Source organism: Gasterosteus aculeatus, chromosome 1 (assembly GCF_964276395.1).
Source record: "Gasterosteus aculeatus chromosome 1, fGasAcu3.hap1.1, whole genome shotgun sequence".
Classification (NCBI taxonomy): Eukaryota; Metazoa; Chordata; class Actinopteri; order Perciformes; family Gasterosteidae; genus Gasterosteus; species Gasterosteus aculeatus.
Genome location: NC_135688.1, coordinates 17,035,501 through 17,052,402, shown reverse-complemented (window position 1 = coordinate 17,052,402; position 16,902 = coordinate 17,035,501). Strand labels below are relative to the sequence as shown.

At 42.9% G+C, this 16,902-nt stretch overlaps 1 protein-coding gene across 4 annotated transcripts in view; it reads left to right on the top strand.

The window, feature by feature from the left end:
* sptbn4b (spectrin, beta, non-erythrocytic 4b) overlaps window positions 1-16,902 on the top strand; it is a 61,592-nt gene that overhangs the window by 2,300 nt on the left and 42,390 nt on the right. For all 4 annotated transcript variants that reach the window (XR_013468591.1, XM_078108013.1, XM_078107969.1 and 1 more), the window contains exons 2-15: window positions 7,238-7,395; window positions 7,695-7,846; window positions 8,152-8,325; window positions 11,592-11,683; window positions 11,818-11,898; window positions 11,984-12,099; window positions 12,297-12,409; window positions 12,559-12,746; window positions 13,199-13,316; window positions 13,552-13,710; window positions 14,309-14,611; window positions 14,762-14,912; window positions 15,154-15,290; window positions 16,078-16,227. Coding sequence is in view for 3 of the 4 variants with exons in the window: in XM_078108013.1 (XP_077964139.1) it covers window positions 7,251-7,395; window positions 7,695-7,846; window positions 8,152-8,325; window positions 11,592-11,683; window positions 11,818-11,898; window positions 11,984-12,099; window positions 12,297-12,409; window positions 12,559-12,746; window positions 13,199-13,316; window positions 13,552-13,710; window positions 14,309-14,611; window positions 14,762-14,912; window positions 15,154-15,290; window positions 16,078-16,227 (2,079 nt within the window). In the remaining variant the exon portion in view is untranslated. The remainder of the gene's footprint in view (window positions 1-7,237; window positions 7,396-7,694; window positions 7,847-8,151; window positions 8,326-11,591; window positions 11,684-11,817; window positions 11,899-11,983; window positions 12,100-12,296; window positions 12,410-12,558; window positions 12,747-13,198; window positions 13,317-13,551; window positions 13,711-14,308; window positions 14,612-14,761; window positions 14,913-15,153; window positions 15,291-16,077; window positions 16,228-16,902) is intronic.

Here is a 16,902-nt window from a genome sequence, read left to right as displayed (position 1 = left end):
ACAGGAGGACTCATGACGTCAGACTGAATAAGGATGGCTAGACGCTTCATTAAAATGTCTCATTTTATGCTTACCTTTCATTGTTGACCCATCAGCAAAACATATTCACAAAACAAACAAACAGCACTGTAATTAACAACCTATAGAATGTACTCAATAAATGTGAGGTAACAATTTGCACTCGATTTGTTTGGGTAGATTTCACCACACAAGAATTACTACCTTCCAATAATCGTTTTATACAGTGTGGACACGGTTTACTACAGACTAATCATTTTTGGGTAGATTTTATTATATTTTATTAGGCTGCAGTTACTTACTGCAGCCTGAAGTTACTCTTCAAAAAAAAGCTTGTGTAGGTGGAAGTTACCCATGATGCTGTTCATTGACTTCAATTCAGCATTCAACACTATCATCTCCTCCGATCGGATTACCAAATTCAGGGATTTGGGCATCAACACCTCCCTCAGTAACTGGATACTGGACATCCTAAACAACAGACCCCAATCTGTCCGGCTAGAGAACATCACCTCCACAACCTTCATCAACACCGGTGTCCCACAGGGCTGCGTGCTGAGCCCTCTCCTCTACCTCTTCACCGACGACTGCAGACATGTACATAGTTCCAACAACATTGCCAGGTTTGCAGACGACAAAACAGTGACTGTCCTCATCAGCAACAACGATGAGTCGGCCTTCAGGAAAGAGGTCCAGCACTTGGCCGAGTGGTGTGCCACCAACAACCTGGCACTCAACACCAAGAAGACCAAAGAGCTCATTGTGGACTTCAGGAAAACCAAAGGTAATCCCAATCAGTGGGACCGAGGTTGAGCGTGTTGTTAGCTTCAAGTTCCTGGGTGTCCACATCTCCGAGGACCTCTTTTGGACCCTCAATCCTAGTCAAGAAGGCTCACCAACACCTCTTCTTCCTGAGGAGACTGAAGAAGGCTCATCTGTCCCCTTAGATCCTGGTGAACTTCTACTGCTGCAACATCGAGAGCATCCTCACCAACTGCATCACGCTGTGGTACTGCAGTTGCTCTGCTGCGGACCGGAAATCTCTCCAGAGGGTGAAAACTGCTCAGCGCATCACTGCTTCCTCACTCCTCACCATCGAGTCTCTGTGGAGGGCGCACAGCATCGTGAACGACAACTCACCCCATACATTGTCCGTTTGCCCTCCTCCCCTCTGGAAGGCGCTACAGGGCCCGTCGTTCCCAGACCAGCAGGTTCAGGAACATTTATTACCTGCACCTGTACTGCACCTGTGCAAAGACGATAAAATACTCTGTGCAATGACAATAAAGTTGAATCTAATCTAAAAAATTGATTTGCTGACTAATACACTTCCAGTAAAACTTAAACGACTTGACGGCATTGGTAATAATTACTACCCTCCTAAATTTGTTTTTACAGTGAGTGTGCTCCTTCATACTAGGTGTTTTTTACAGATCAACATCACAATATACAGCGTAGTAAAACCTAGCATCAACTATTCTCTTCACCAGAACCCCAGAAACTAGTCTGTTTTGGTAAAAGCACCACCGAGAAAAATAATCACATTCTTAGGATGTCACACTTTTTGCGTCCTGTCGTTTAATGTCCCTGATCCCAGTCGTCATGTTGATCAACAGTCCTTGTTTTGTGAGCATATGAAATGGTGTACTTTTTGGTTGCTCCAAATATGATTGATGTTGAATCTTTGGATCAATCAATCAATGAAAATCTTCACATATGTCAAAAGGCAGATGACATACAGTCACATAACAGAGGTCAGCCCAGATGTCCCCCGGATGTTGTGATGTACACGTCACTGTATTGATGACACCGTTGCGTGTGTGAGCGTGCATGTGTGTGTGTGTGTGTATGGTAACAAAGAGGACGCACACTGAGGGTCTGGTCCCCATTAAGCCTTTAGAGACACAGAGCTGCTCCTTCTGACTGATTAACACTGACAGCTGTTTCTCTTCTCTTTTTCTTGACCCCCACACCTTCATCTTTCTGGTCATATGCACCACCCTCTTTCTTGCTCCTTTTCTGTGATTCTCACTGTTTAAAGTCCATGTCAGCCTTTCTGTTTCTCACTCTCTTTATTATGACCGCCGTTATCACTCAAATTGAACCTAACCTCAAAAATAGATGGAAAGTCAAAGTATTCGTGGAATTTGTAAGAAATTAAATGAATAATGTCAGCTTTACAAACTAACCTTTTAGGCTTAGGGTCTGCAACACAGCTGTCATTATTATTTAATATCCACAAAATGCATATCCTCACCAACTACAGCTAGCTTTCTGTCTAGGTGCAGCTGTGCACCACCCGTTTCAGTCCCTAGTTGGTGTTTTTCAGTTAGAGGCATCCTGTATCTAAATCTCAACTGATAGTTCGGCACGAAGGAAAATGTGACCTCTGGAGATGAGAAACAGGACTTGAACCAGGTTCCTTGGAAAGGCCCTCGCCTCTTAAAAGGTGCTAACAAGCTCCTAAAGAGCGGATCTGGTCCCACTTTGTTGTTTGTTTACCCTTCCGAGGTCAGTACAAGGACAGAGAATACATGACACATGTGTAAATCTAGATCAAGTCACACTATTTTACTGACTACGTAAATCAGTTCCTCTGGTGTACATTTAGCTAGTTGTTCATCTTCCCCTGACATGATGTTACATCTGAGACCAAAACTATGCAAATGCACAAATAAATAACAATCCAAGAGACGCAAAGGGGCTCCTAGTTTTTTTAAACCTCAATGAAACATTCAAGGGTTAAGTGCTTGTTGTTTAGCATCTGGCGTCCTAGAAAGATACTGAAAAGTATTGTCACTATTTGGTAATAATGGGGGCACTATGCCAAATGTTAATAATCCCAAACATTAATTGTGTAGGCCAGAAGTGGGTTTGGGGGGGGAGGTTGACTCTTTTCCTTACACCGTTGGTGTAATGGGGATATATACACATATATATATATATATATATATATATATATATATATATATATATATATATATATATATATATATATATATATATATATATATATATATACACATATATATATACACATATATATATATATATATATATATATATATATATATATATATATATATATATATATATTAGATTGGGTCGGTCCTCCAGAAGAACAACATGGATGCCTCAGATGATCTCCATTCTGGCCTCATCTCTGGTGCCTGCTATGTTTTTACTTTCATTGTCAATCAAACAGCGTGGGTGGGACATAACAACTTTTTTGTTCACATCGACTGTCCTCTGATCATCTGTTTCCAGACTTCTACCAACTGATGAATATTTTTTTTATTTAATGAAATTATAGGAGCCATTCGGGATGTTTCTGTACCACATGGTGTTTGAAAATTTGAGAACCTCAAACCGGAAATGGATACTATATAAATGATCAAAATGTTTGGTGATTAGTCTTTTTGGTGCATTTATTGAATAATTGAAGTATTTATTCAGCTCTACTTCTTTTCCCCCCCAAACAAAGATCTGACCTATTCTGCACCAAATTCATTATTATTTTTTTGTAGGTAAAACAAGGCAGGTGTTTGACTTCAATGTGTGTGTGGGATTTTCCACCAGGGTTTTTACAATGTATGTGGGCGGTTCAAGAGATCAGACATACACACACACACACACACACACACACACACACAGCAATGATTCGTCCTCTTTCTTCCAGCTCCATGCAGAGATCAGAGAGGCTGCTGCTGTTTAAACATTTGATCCTTCAGTGTTGGAGCACTAGACTCTGTATCCCGGACCGACTTAAACACATCGCACTTGTAACCCCGTTGAGTCCGTCAGGACCAGAACTAGTACCGGATACTTTCCAGTCTGGGAAAGCACCATCAGATCCAGGAACGTATTTTATGCTGATCCTGTGTTTGTAATCAGATGGAGTGTTTGGATCAGCTGAGTTTACTAAATATCAAAATGATGGATCTCAGCAGATTTAACGCCCCTTGGAACTGGGGTTGCAAAACACAGGAATATTCAAAGTTGCAAACTTTCAGGGATATTAATTAACAGGGATAAACTTGAAATTTAAGGGTAATTTAAGAGTGTTTACGTGTTTGTGTTTGTCAGTAGAGGGGGCTCAATAGCTCTGCTGTAGTGTGCATATGAGGGTTTTCAATAGCTTTCTACGTCCTTTGCAAAGAAACACAGCATGTGCTGCATTCCATATCTCTAGAAAATATAGTTTTGAATTGCCCAACAGGCGCTTTTTGATGGACCCCAACAGTCGTGAATAATCGAGGTCGTACATACATCCCACTCTCACTACTGTAAAAGGTTATCCTACTGTATACACATACACTTGGTCTTAAAATAAACATGGCATCAGTTTACCATGTAATCAACATGCTGGTAATGTCAAAGACGTTCAAAAACAAAACAACGTTTTACATTTATGTCCCCAACTGGCTGCATCCCGGGTCCAAGTGAGCTGAGCTGGGCTTGCAAGGTCTTGTTCCCAACTACATTCAAGCTCCCTGTTATATGCTTTTGCAAAAAGAATTTACAAAAAAATGGTCATAATATCCCACGCTAAACTTCCCAATGCAAGTTGCCGGAAAGGCTCCGTGAATTTACCGGAAAATCTTCCGCTAACCTGACTTCAGGTGATCACTGATCAACTTTCCACCCTCTGAGAGCAGTTTTCAGAGTCGTCAGAAAAAAAGAACCTCTGTGGAGTTGCTGGGTTCATCTTTGTTTTGGGCTTTAAACCTTCAACATGCACGAATGGAAGGATCTTTTTTTTTTTGCCCATCTATTGTGACCATTTATTTTGTGTGTGTGCGTGTGTGTGTGTGTGATTGTTGCTGTTGCCTGGAGCCAGCTGATTCCTCAACAGCTGAGTCTGATTATTAGAATAACAGCGATAACACACACCCACACAACCACACACACAAATATAAACTGGAGCAGTGCGAGTCTGATTGATTGAGGGACACCAGGTGGTCGAGGTTAGGCGAGGATCTGGGCAAGGAGAACAGAGGACACACACACACACATAGAAACACACACACCCGCAAACACTCTGTATTACACTGATTTTTTACTGCAGTTTGTTGAGGGTATCATAATGTTTCTTATAATGATTAATTTCCATAAAATATTTGCTATTTTTGTACTGTCGGCCTGTACCACAAGTCTCTCTTTCTACGTTGCAGCAAAACCGCCATTTCTTCAATATTCAATATTCTTACAATGTTTTAGTAATATTTTATTTAATGAACAACATGGTTACATTTTTATTACACAGAGGATGCATTTATTGACGACAAAGCTCTGTAAACATCAGTTGTGCGTCACTACATTTCGTAAAACTGTTTTTTTTTGTGAGATCGGCACCTTTTTACACAGCAAACAAGCTGTACGTGGACATGGGCTCAACCCAGTAGACCTGTAAATCAACTGCTATCTCTCAAAGGGTTCACTGGCGCGGGGTTCTGCTATGGCCGCCTATCCGCCTCATCCTCAGATACACAGCGCAATGATGTTTTGCTGCTATTCTTTGCTGCTATTCCAGGGAGAGCGGCTGAGTGCGTATGCACGGCTGCCCCTCCTCTCCGCGTCTTGTGGGGCACACTGACATTTACTCGATATGGCTACGTTGTTGTCCCACGGGTTTAAGTACGGTCACAGCAGCCAGCTTAGGCTTTTGTTGCAATGGCGAGGGAGAGAGAGACCACAAAAAGAAAAGGAGAGGGGGGTGTGAGGAGCAGGCACAAAGAGATTTACAGCAAAAAGGTTGAATCAGAAAACGAAGGCGAAACCCTTTAAGCTATTGAATCAGTCATTAACCATGTTTTTACTAACTTCAATGTAAGCAAACATGGAACCCCCCCCCCCCCCACACACACACACACACACACACACACACCCTTGCAGCCTTGGAAATGTTATAGGTTGTGTCTTGTGGTTATATGTGCTCTTTACCAGGAGATGTCTTCTCAGACATCGATGAAGCGAGTCCTAGTGAGCGCTACAGCGTCAACATTAGCGTTAATGTTGCTGTTACAATTACAAATAGAGATTATAAAATATGCCGATTTTATTTTTGAAGGAAACCAGTGAAATATCAACAAGAAATTATAAAATTCAGAAACATGATAGCAGTAGTTTGAAGCATATTTTTTACATATTCTGAAAGGATCTGATCTCTTCCACCTTGGCTTCATAACTGGGAGCTCTCGCTGAAGATTTATTCACACAGCTGATGAGATCAAATTCATCCCTTTGAGTTGTTTTAGTATTTGAGTTAGTTATTGTAGGAGATACTTTTAGTTTTAGGATGTGATGTACATGAGGTCGTAGGAACACATCCGGGGCTTTTTTTTAAGATTGGACAGAAGTCAGCTCATTATCTTAAGTGACACCGAAATTCTTTTCGTAATCATTTTGAAGGTTTGAACATTTCTATTTCTTACCAAAAGTTCTGAAGCTATTTTTATCCTCAGGTTTTCAGCTGTCAGAGAGATGAGTCAGATCATTTTACTTTGTCTCCCACCTTCAGACAGATTTTATTTTAGGTGTGCCTTTTGTAAAAAAAAAAAAGCCAGATTCTGTATCTTTCATGAATGGGTAGGAAATGTAAATCGTGGACTTATTTGTTGTTGTTGTTGTTGTTTGTATTTAAACTGGGGATATTGCCGCAAATGTTTTGTATTTTTACCCGGCGAGACTCTGAATTTGTGAACCTTTGTGATTAATTAAGTGTTATGTGGTGTCAGTTTAATAACAAAGCGTTATTGAAATAATTCAATCAGCATGAAAAAAAAAACTTTTATCTGCAGATTATTTTCTTGATTCCTTGATTATTCATCTAACATATGAATTGATAAATGTCAGTGAAGTCTTGCAAAGGTCTTATTTTATCTGACCAACCAAAACCCCAATGATGAAATTTTCACATTTGAGAAGCTGAAACAAGATAATGTTTTTCCTTTTTTCTTATAAAAGAATACCTTTTGTTGTCAGTGTAGCCCTTCTTTGTTACACCGTGTTAATTATTTTACACTTGCTAATTCTACTGATTTATTTGACCAATATAAGTGATCTTCGTATCCAGCCAGGAACACACACAGAACTCCGTGTTTAATTGTTAATTAAATGTTGTTCTGCTCTGAAGGTGTGCTATGGGCTGTAGCCATTGGAGTCCATTCCAGGCAAATATGATTAACTTTGTGTGTGTGTATGTGTGTGTGTGTCGCAGGGCGTCGGGCGCGATGGCTAATGCCTCCCCTGACCTGGACAACGTGGAAGCCCAGCGCCAACTCAACAACAACAACCGACAAAGCAGCTCGGGATTCTGGGAGACGGAGTGCACCAGCTCAAAGCTGTTCGAGTGCTCCCGCATCAGAGCCCTGGCAGGTCAGAGGTCATGCACATCCATACACACACACACACACACCTGCATGGAGGTGTGGCTTGTGGAGTATTTGCTGTTTTAAAGTTTATTTATATATTTCTTTCTTCTTTCTATATTTTTATCGAAACTCATCCGGCTTGATTTTTAAATATAAAGTATCAAGTGTCAGCTCCAGCATCTCATTAGATTATGCTTTTGGTTTAAATCCTATTATTAGCTAATATTATTAAGGTGAATATTTGACCTTCACGAGAAACACGTTGCTCCTCCCCATTTAATGTTTGCTGTTTAATTTCCCCAGACGAGCGAGATGCAGTGCAGAAGAAGACGTTTACCAAGTGGGTTAACTCCCACCTGGCCCGAGTGTCCTGTCGCATAGCAGACCTCTACAACGACCTGAGGGATGGATACATGCTCACCAGACTGCTGGAGGTCCTCAGTGGAGAGCTGCTGGTGGGAACACGCACACGGGCGTGCACGGGTGTTCACGTCATGGAAGAATGATAATGTGCTGTCGCATGATGTGAAGTCTTATCCTTTAAGCATGCTGTATGCACCCTTTCCGAACAAACAAATAAACCAGAAATTGCTTTAATGTTGTGTCCTAGCTCCATTGCTAGGTTCCTTCTTCCTGAACGTTTCATTCTTTCCGCAGTTTTGAAGTATTCTCAAAGCATCTGCGTCTATCCAAACAGGCGGAAGCGTCAGTCTGCTGGCGGAAGCTGTTTGCGTTTATAACCCGTCTGATTTTCCCCCAGCCAAGGCCTACACGGGGCCGTATGCGGATCCACTGCCTGGAGAACGTAGACAAAGCCCTGCAGTTCCTCAAAGAGCAGCGGGTCCACCTGGAAAATGTGGGCTCCCACGACATTGTGGATGGCAACCACCGCCTCACCCTAGGCCTTATGTGGACCATCATCCTACGCTTCCAGGTAAACACAAACCCGTCCTAACTCCTGTTTAGAGTAAGGATGGTGATTCAGTAAAACCCTGAGCATGGTAAGTGAGTGTGCCGTTTAAACGGGTAAGAAACCCTTCTTGAGAAAAAGAATATCAGCTGGTGCATTTGTTTGCAGTGCAACCCGACCAACCAACCAGTCGTTGTTGTTGTTATTTGTGGTGATCCCACTGTGGCTTTTCGTTGTGTTACCCATCGTTGTGCTACCCGATGATGTGGCTGCACATCATCGTTGTGTTACTCCCTGCAATCTTTAGAACTGGTCCTTGGTTTAAAAACAACAATCACAGTCAGCACTAACCCCTGCGTCTTGGGACTGCTCCACAACAAAGCCCGGCCAGTGTGAAGCGGCAGCAGCAGGAAGAAAAGTTTTCATTTGCGGCAACTTTAATGCAGTTCTGTTTCGAGAATGACAGCGGAATAGCATGCAACACTTTCTCCCTTGAGTTCCTTGTTTGCACAAAATCTATCCGAATTCAGCTTTGATATGGTGGACGATGCCACTATTGCAAACTAGAGAGGTAATGGTCGAGTGGAATTACATGAAATGGCTACTGCTGAAAGAAATCAGCAGGGTGGGATTTCAGCCTGGCAGTGGGCTCTTATATCAGCAGCATCATCGGGACGTTATGACTGAAATCAGAATCTTCCCGAGGGGACACGGAGGCTTTAAAGGAAGCATCTCCTTAAATGCACCATGATGCTGCTGCCCACTGAAGCACAAGGATGCTGTCGTCACCAGTGGCTTCATTCAGGGTGAGCGAGGTGTGGGAGGGGGAGGGAGGGGCAGGGAGGGGTTCACAACTGCAGCATCATCAGTGTGCGCCAGTTACAGCAGTGTTTGCTGGATAAAGCCTGAATGTCACTTCCAGTCTGCTCTTTATCAAGGACACAAACACGCACACACACAAATGCATACACGCTACATTTACGTCACGTCTTAACATGCCATTCACCCTTCTATCACGCATCACACACACATTGAAGTTTCCAGGCCTTAGCATCAGTGATACAGGATCGGTTCCTGCCATGTAAGTACAGCAGAAGCCTCTTTACTACAATGTGGCTTTGCCTCAAAATGCTCGTTTAGCTTTATTCAGAGCCTCCTGTAACATTCATGGAGCAGCGGCCTCCTGGGACTCAGCGTTGTCATTGCTCGGCCCGTGTACCTTCCACAAAGCACCTCGAACACCACCACAAGCAGACTTCGGGCTTCGCGTGTTCAATCATCTTTGAGCCAACTACAAATGTTCCGTGAATTCATAACTTCAGTGTACTGAATTTTGCACGATGATACAAACTAACCTGTCATACACTTACGTCATTTACAATATGGCAGAGGGCAAAAATTTAAATAAACCCACAATCACAAGAATCAACAAACACAAAAAAGGAACTTGATTATTGTAATGTAGAGCGAAACCTAAACCTTCAACTGCAGCACAGTCAAATCATTAGAGTATGTCCAATAAGGATTTGGAGTAAGACAAACATGCCGCCACACACAGGCAGGTGGGGGGGCTCATATGTGGACACATTGGGGTTTGTTAACCTACATCAGGTCACATTTTGGACAAATAGCATTGTGGATTCTAAACATTATTGCTTCATTTTGGGGAGATTTGAATACACCAGGAAACACTACTGGGAGGCTACAGAATCATGTAAAAGTTATATAAAAAAAATGAATATATATATACTTTTTTTTTTATATATATATGGACCAGCCTTTAAAAAAGCGATAAAAATTGAAATACAAAAATGTACCCCACAAATTGGTTTAATATCTACAGCACAGCGATGCTTAAGAAAGTGTCACAGTTGGTGGCAGCCCTGTTTGTTTATTCAGTAATGCTGGCTTATGTTTTGAGTCAACCTTGTACCGTACAGTGTGAAGGCTGTATAAACGCTAGCTGGCTAATAGCTCCTCCGCCATTAGCAGTGCGCTTGGCTGGTGTCCCGTCCTCCCACTCGAGAGCCACCAGTCGACGGTCTATTCAATTTTGCATGCGCTGAGAAAGAAGATCAGTGCAGAGGACTGGTGTTGGTTGGTGTGTGTGTGTGTGTGTGTGTGTGTGTGTGTGTGTGTGTGTGTGTGTGTGTGTGTGTCTGTGTCTTGCGTGCTTATCTAATACACTGCCTGCTCACTTTCTGTTTGCAGTAACACGTTGATGCAGTTTAAGTGAATATTTTACTTGATATATAGATTAACATTTAAAGTAAAGGCATTTCATCTTTGTGAAATGGTTCATATGTTGATGTTTTGTTGCTAGTTATTGGTGAGATCAATAACAAGCAACATATTACAGTCATGTACAGTCAAGTGTAAACTTTTTAAATGGAGCAACACTGGTCAAAACTTAGACATGACTCAGACGTTATATACACTGGAATTTAAATTCCTATGGTATATAAACAGAAAGGACTTAGATTGGTCTGACTATTACGCAATCCAGCGATTTGATTCAGTATGGGTCCAATATCTGATACTTGTACAATCAATGTGTTTTTTAATCGTAGAGGATGTGATGAAAGCAACATTTTGTGCTGGTTTCACTCTGATATTCTCTCATATCAACATCATCTCAAAACGTCATCTGGTCTCACGTTCAGTGATCATCTTCTTCATGTGAGTTCCCAGAATTGCGTTTGTGTGTGTGTGTATGTGTGTGCGCGTGTGCATGCACTGTTGTGCCTAACAACGTGGTTAGCAGCTGATTCCAGGGTGTCATGTCCCCAATTACCTTCGATCATGTCACTGTGATGTTATCGGCTGAATGGCTGTTACTGTCATCTCTCGTCAGGCTTTACAAAGCCTCCTCACTTCCTCGCCGCAGACCCTCGCCTCTCACTGCTCGCGTCTGTTGTTGCTTATAGTCCTCTTCCACTGCGGCTGGTCTTTTGAGGTTTTAGGAATACCGTTACGAGTGGTTCCAAAAGAGAGCCGGTGGTCTCTCTTTCTTGTGGCTTTGTGGATAAAACTCCAACTGGTTAGGAAATGAGCCCCAGCTAGATAAATCTTAACAATGGTTGTTTTACTTAACCTATCAGGGATCTTGAAAGCTGGTGACAACTTTTGAGGCTGCCTACTTGTTGCCATATACAACGACAACAAAAAAATCCAAATAAAATAATCTGATTCACAATGATTGAATTCCACGCACTAAACTCACTAGTAGACCTAGTCCTCAATAGTAAATAACGAAACGAGACTACCTGCTTCGCTGTGCTCTTCTTCAGATCCAGGTGATCAAAATAGAGACGGAGGACAACAGGGAAACTCGCTCTGCCAAGGACGCCCTGCTGCTCTGGTGCCAGATGAAGACTGCAGGGTGAGCAGTAGAATAGAACAATGCAGGAGACTGCAAGCTGCGACTGTGGTTCTCACCACCGCTTGTGTCATTGCTAGCGTCTCTGGTGGGTTTCGGTTTTCAAGTTGTGATAAAAGAATCTCTCCGCGCTGCAGGTACCCTGAGGTGAACATCCAGAACTTCACCACCTGCTGGAGAGACGGCCTCGCCTTTAACGCCCTCATACACAGACACCGGTAGGTGGTTTATTTTTTTAAATATTATTTATTTTTTTATGATTGCCACAACCAGTGTACTGTACCTTCATCTTGGGCCCTCCAGGTCTGACCTGATAGAGTTCAACAAGCTGACGCGGTCCAATGCCACCCACAACCTCCAGCAAGCCTTCAACGTCGCTGAGCAGCACCTGGGCCTCACCAAACTCCTGGACCCTGAGGGTGAGAATGTTCAACTGGCTTTGTTGATCAGTTCAGACACAACCTCAAATACAATGATATCGGTGTTATCACCAAAGTAATGGCATATAGTATTATTTATTTCCTTAAGTCATCGAGATAAATAGTTAGCGTGTGCTTCCACCTGAAGTGAAGATGACCGTAACTCCTCTTCTCTCCACCACCTCCCCCCATCTCAGATGTGAACACAGAGAACCCAGACGAAAAGTCCATCATCACATATGTGGTCTCCTACTACCACTACTTCTCCAAGATGAAGGCTCTTATTGTGGAGGGCAAGAGGGTTGGCAAGGTAAATGTCCTATGATCCCACGCGATGTTACCACACCCCGGCTGTTCGTAATGTTTGGATAGAGGGGCGAGAAACCGATAGCGGCAGAACGCCATGTGTCATTTGTTTGAGAGATTACACACCTCCCTCCTTCTGTCTCACTGACCCAGGTCCTTGAAAACTGCGTTGAGGCGGAGAAGATCATCAACCGCTACGAGGCCCTGGCCTCGGACCTGCTGGACTGGATAGAGAAGACCATCGCGGTCATCAGCAACCAGAAGTTTGCCAACTCACTGACGGGAGTTCAGCAGCAGCTACTGGCCTTCACAACCTACTGCACTATTGAGAAGCCCATCAAGTACGCTTCTGGGGGATTTCTCTTGATATTTGATATTTAAGAAATCTTTTTCATTCATTGCAGAGCACATCTACTAACGCATGCGTACGAATTCATGCATAGCCTTTACTGGAGACTATGTAGTTGTTAACGCACTGCTTGTAAATACAAAGGGTAACTTGATGTCCTTTCTCTGATTGTAGCTAGTAAGTACATTCAATTCATATATACAGAAAATGTACAAAATCACATCACCGTTAACATTTTTAAGGAATAATCAGCAGCTAAATCACATACTTGTCCGAATTAGTCAGTCTCTCCTGGGAAATGGACCGGAGCTCATCTGCATACCTTTCTATCGTCCTCGACCTTTGTGCTTTTCTCAAGCAAAGTTTAGAGTGCTTTAGGCGTGCCGTACACAGGAGGGCACTGTCCAAAGAGAAAACGTGTGTTGACTTCTGTTTCTCGCTCAGGTTTCAGGAAAAGGGGAATCTCGAGGTCCTTCTGTTCACCATCCAAAGCAAGCTCAGAGCCAACAACCAGAAACCCTACGTGCCTCATGATGGGAAGCTCATCTCAGACATCAACAAGGTCCTATACATCCTGCAGCGGTGTTGGTTTTCTAACAATCCAGTGTTTCAGCTATAAGTTATCGATTAAACATCATTCTTAAATAGCTGAGAGAAAATACTTTCCAAAGTTTTTTCGTTACATTGACCTGTTTAACTTGTTATATTTTCCATTACTCCCACCCCCCCCCCTGCCACGTTACCACTATTTAACTGTTTTTTGTGTTGTTGTTGGTTTTTTGTCATTTCCTGCCCAGGCCTGGGAGAGGCTAGAGAAGGCGGAACACGAAAGGGGCGTCGCTCTGCGCAAGGAGCTGATTCGTCAGGAGAAGCTGGAGCTGCTTGCTCAGTGCTTCGATCACAAAACCACCATGAGACAAGCCTGGCTCAATGAGAACCAGCGGCTCGTGTCGCAAGTACGGACCCTGAACACTGAATAACCGATAAGCAAAACGATTTGACTGCACGGGGGGAAACGATAGCCTGCTAAATGTTGGTTTAGAAAGGTCCCTTTCATTTTAATTGTATAAATTACTACTTTTTCCCTTTACACGGATGCAAAGTCAAATATTGCAGATGACAGATGACCTAATGGTAAATGAAAATGCCAAACATTTGTGATCAGTCTAACTGCATATAATGTGTTTTTTCTCATGGTCTCATGTTTTGAGCTCCACTGCAGAACTGTGACGCTCTGCTTAAAGTGCTCTTTTATTTTACTCAGTATTCTGAATGCTTTTCGTCCAGAACCTTTCAAATTAAAGAAATACTTGTATAATAATATAATCCTGGTGTTTTACTGAGATGAAATTGTGCAAGATTCCTACATGTACTGCAGAAGAGAATATCAATACATGCGGATGAATTCCTAGAAAATCAACCTGTGTTTTAATACATGTGAAGCCCTGTACTACTCAGGTATTCATCCTCATTAGATTAGTCCCCCTTCACTTCTTTGTCTCGCCAGTTTCTTTGCGCATCTCACGCTGTTTTCTTTCTTTTCTTCTCCTACAGGACAATTTTGGCTACGACCTACCAGCAGTCGAGGCGGCCATGAAGAAGCATGAGGCCATCGAGGCGGACATCGCCTCGTACGAAGAGCGCATCGGCGTGGTGGTGGAGCTGGCGGCGGAGATGGAGACAGAAGCATACTACGACATTCGGCGTATCCTAGCACGCAAAGAGAACATCCTGGGCCAGTGGAGTCTGCTGAAGGAGCTGGTGGCCGGGAGGAGGACCCGGCTGGAGAAGAACCTGGCCCTGCAGAAGACCTTCCAGGACATGGTCTACATGATCGACTGGATGGATGACACACAGGTACCGGAGGCCTTGTGTGAAAGAGAGACACTTGTATTCAGTGGTTAAACAAAGACGGAGGAGGAAATAGAACACAAAGAGACAAAGAAGGAAGATGACGTAACAACTTCACATCACTCATGTTCCCTGTCGTCTCCTGCTCTGTCGTAGGTCCAGCTTCTGTCCAAGGACTTTGGGAAGCACCTCCTGGAGGTGGACGACTTGCTGCAGAAACACAGCCTGCAGGAAGCCGACATCGCAGTGCAGGCCGAGAGGGTTGAGACGCTCAACACTGCTGCACTCAAATTCACAACTATAGAGGGTATAACAATGTTCTGTGTATGAACACTGTACGGTAGCAGGCAGACGGCATTCGGTTTTCATGAGTGTGTTTAGCAGCTCCAAAGACAAAAGGCTTTTTAGAAGTTTGATTTGATTCAGTCTTGAAAGACGTTTTCGACATTGAGACAGCTCGATATCAGTAAGCTCCTGTATTGCATGAAGCGCTGTATCCATTGTGGTATTTTTAACAGTCACTAACCTGATTTGTATTGTTTACCCAGGTTACCAGCCCTGCGACCCACAGGTGATCTGTAACCGCGTCAACCACGTCTCTACCTGTCTGGAGGAGCTGAAACAACTGGCAGCTAAAAGGCGAGAGGAGCTGGAGGAGTCGAGACAGCTGTGGGCCTTTTTTCAGGTAGCGGGGGTCGGCAGGGTGATGCTGCGTTTAGAAGATTCAGGGACCCAGTGTTCCTGATTTGAAGGGCTTGTCGTAAAATGTACCATATTTTCCACATATCGGGGTGTCACTCTTTAAGTTAACCTTCATCATATCAGATTGTTTGTTTATTTATTTTCCTCCTATATGAGAAATGAATGAATAACACAGCATTCTCTCTTTTAGGCTTGGAGAGATGGTACAACATATAATCCCATTAGTTCTGCAAATACAAAATCATTTTTAGGCAAATTAAGCTGTCCGTTTATGGACCCACCCTCTAAGCTTTTGAACACTCGGATACAATCTAAATCCCAACACCTTTTTTCATTTATCAAGCATCTTTTGCACTTCTTCACATGCACCATCTCGTTTCTTGGCATCCTTGTGTCAGACTCAGAATACGTTTCTATCTGCTGATAAAGCTGTCCGTCACTCACACAGAGGTGATGAACGAGTTATTAGTGTTAGCGACTAAGCTTTTAGAACCGACTCTCAAAGTAATGAGCGTTTAATGAGAATACCAGATATCTTTGAAAGCAGAGTCATTGGTGCACTCTGTTCAATCACTTATTACATTACATTACTGATTCATTTGACTGATTCCCCTTCTGCATTTGTGTGAGGCTCTCAGACTCATACTGGGATCCGGCTGGAATTCTTTCAACAATGATTTTTCTCTTCTATTTAATATTTCCATTGAATATACTGTATATATATTTTTTCTTTGTTTACATGTTAAAATGTAAATCTCTATTCTTCTTAGGAGCTGGAGGAGTCGGAGGCCTGGATCCGGGAGAAGAGCTCCATCCTGGGAGCTCAGGGTTACGGGAAGGACCTGAGCAGCGTGCTGAAGTTACTTCAGAAACACAAGACCCTGGCTGGAGAACTGCTGGCCCACCGCTCGCTGCTGCAGGTGTGGATGCGTTTGATGAGTTTTTGTGTTGGAAGAAACTACAATACCTGGAGTTTCAGTTCAGTTTTATTCATTTACAAACTACTTTTGAGCTCACGTACATTTAAAAAAGTGTGACTGTTAGTGGTATTTATCCATAGACACGATCAACTGGTAAATCGACTCAAATGTTGCTTTTCTTCCAACCACACAAAACACTACATGTTTACCGCTGATCTTCTGACTGAAGGACGACCCTGCTCCCTCCTGACTATAGTAGATATTGGTCAACGCGCCAGCTGTTTGAGGAAACGGACAGGAGGAGCAGCACTGGAGGAAGATAGGGGATGAGGGCAGCAGCAAAATGCATTTTAGATATCTAAAAAAGTGGACGCTATATTTAGAATATTTCACTTCACCACTTTACCTTTCTGCCATTTCCAAGGGGAGCTGAAGCCTTTATATCCATCCATGCTCTCTTTGAAGTCGCCAGACTCCATTGGAAACAAGACAACCAATTTGGTCGCTGATCCGTTGCTGTCTGCAAGTGATTATTCTGTTTGTGTGATTGCGTCTTGGTCAATCCAAAATAGTGATCTTTTAAAACACCAAAATCACACAATAACAAAATCAACTAATTGATGGACTGCAGACCTACACCAGCAAGTGTCCTTGTCAAAGGAGTCCGGTCTTTGA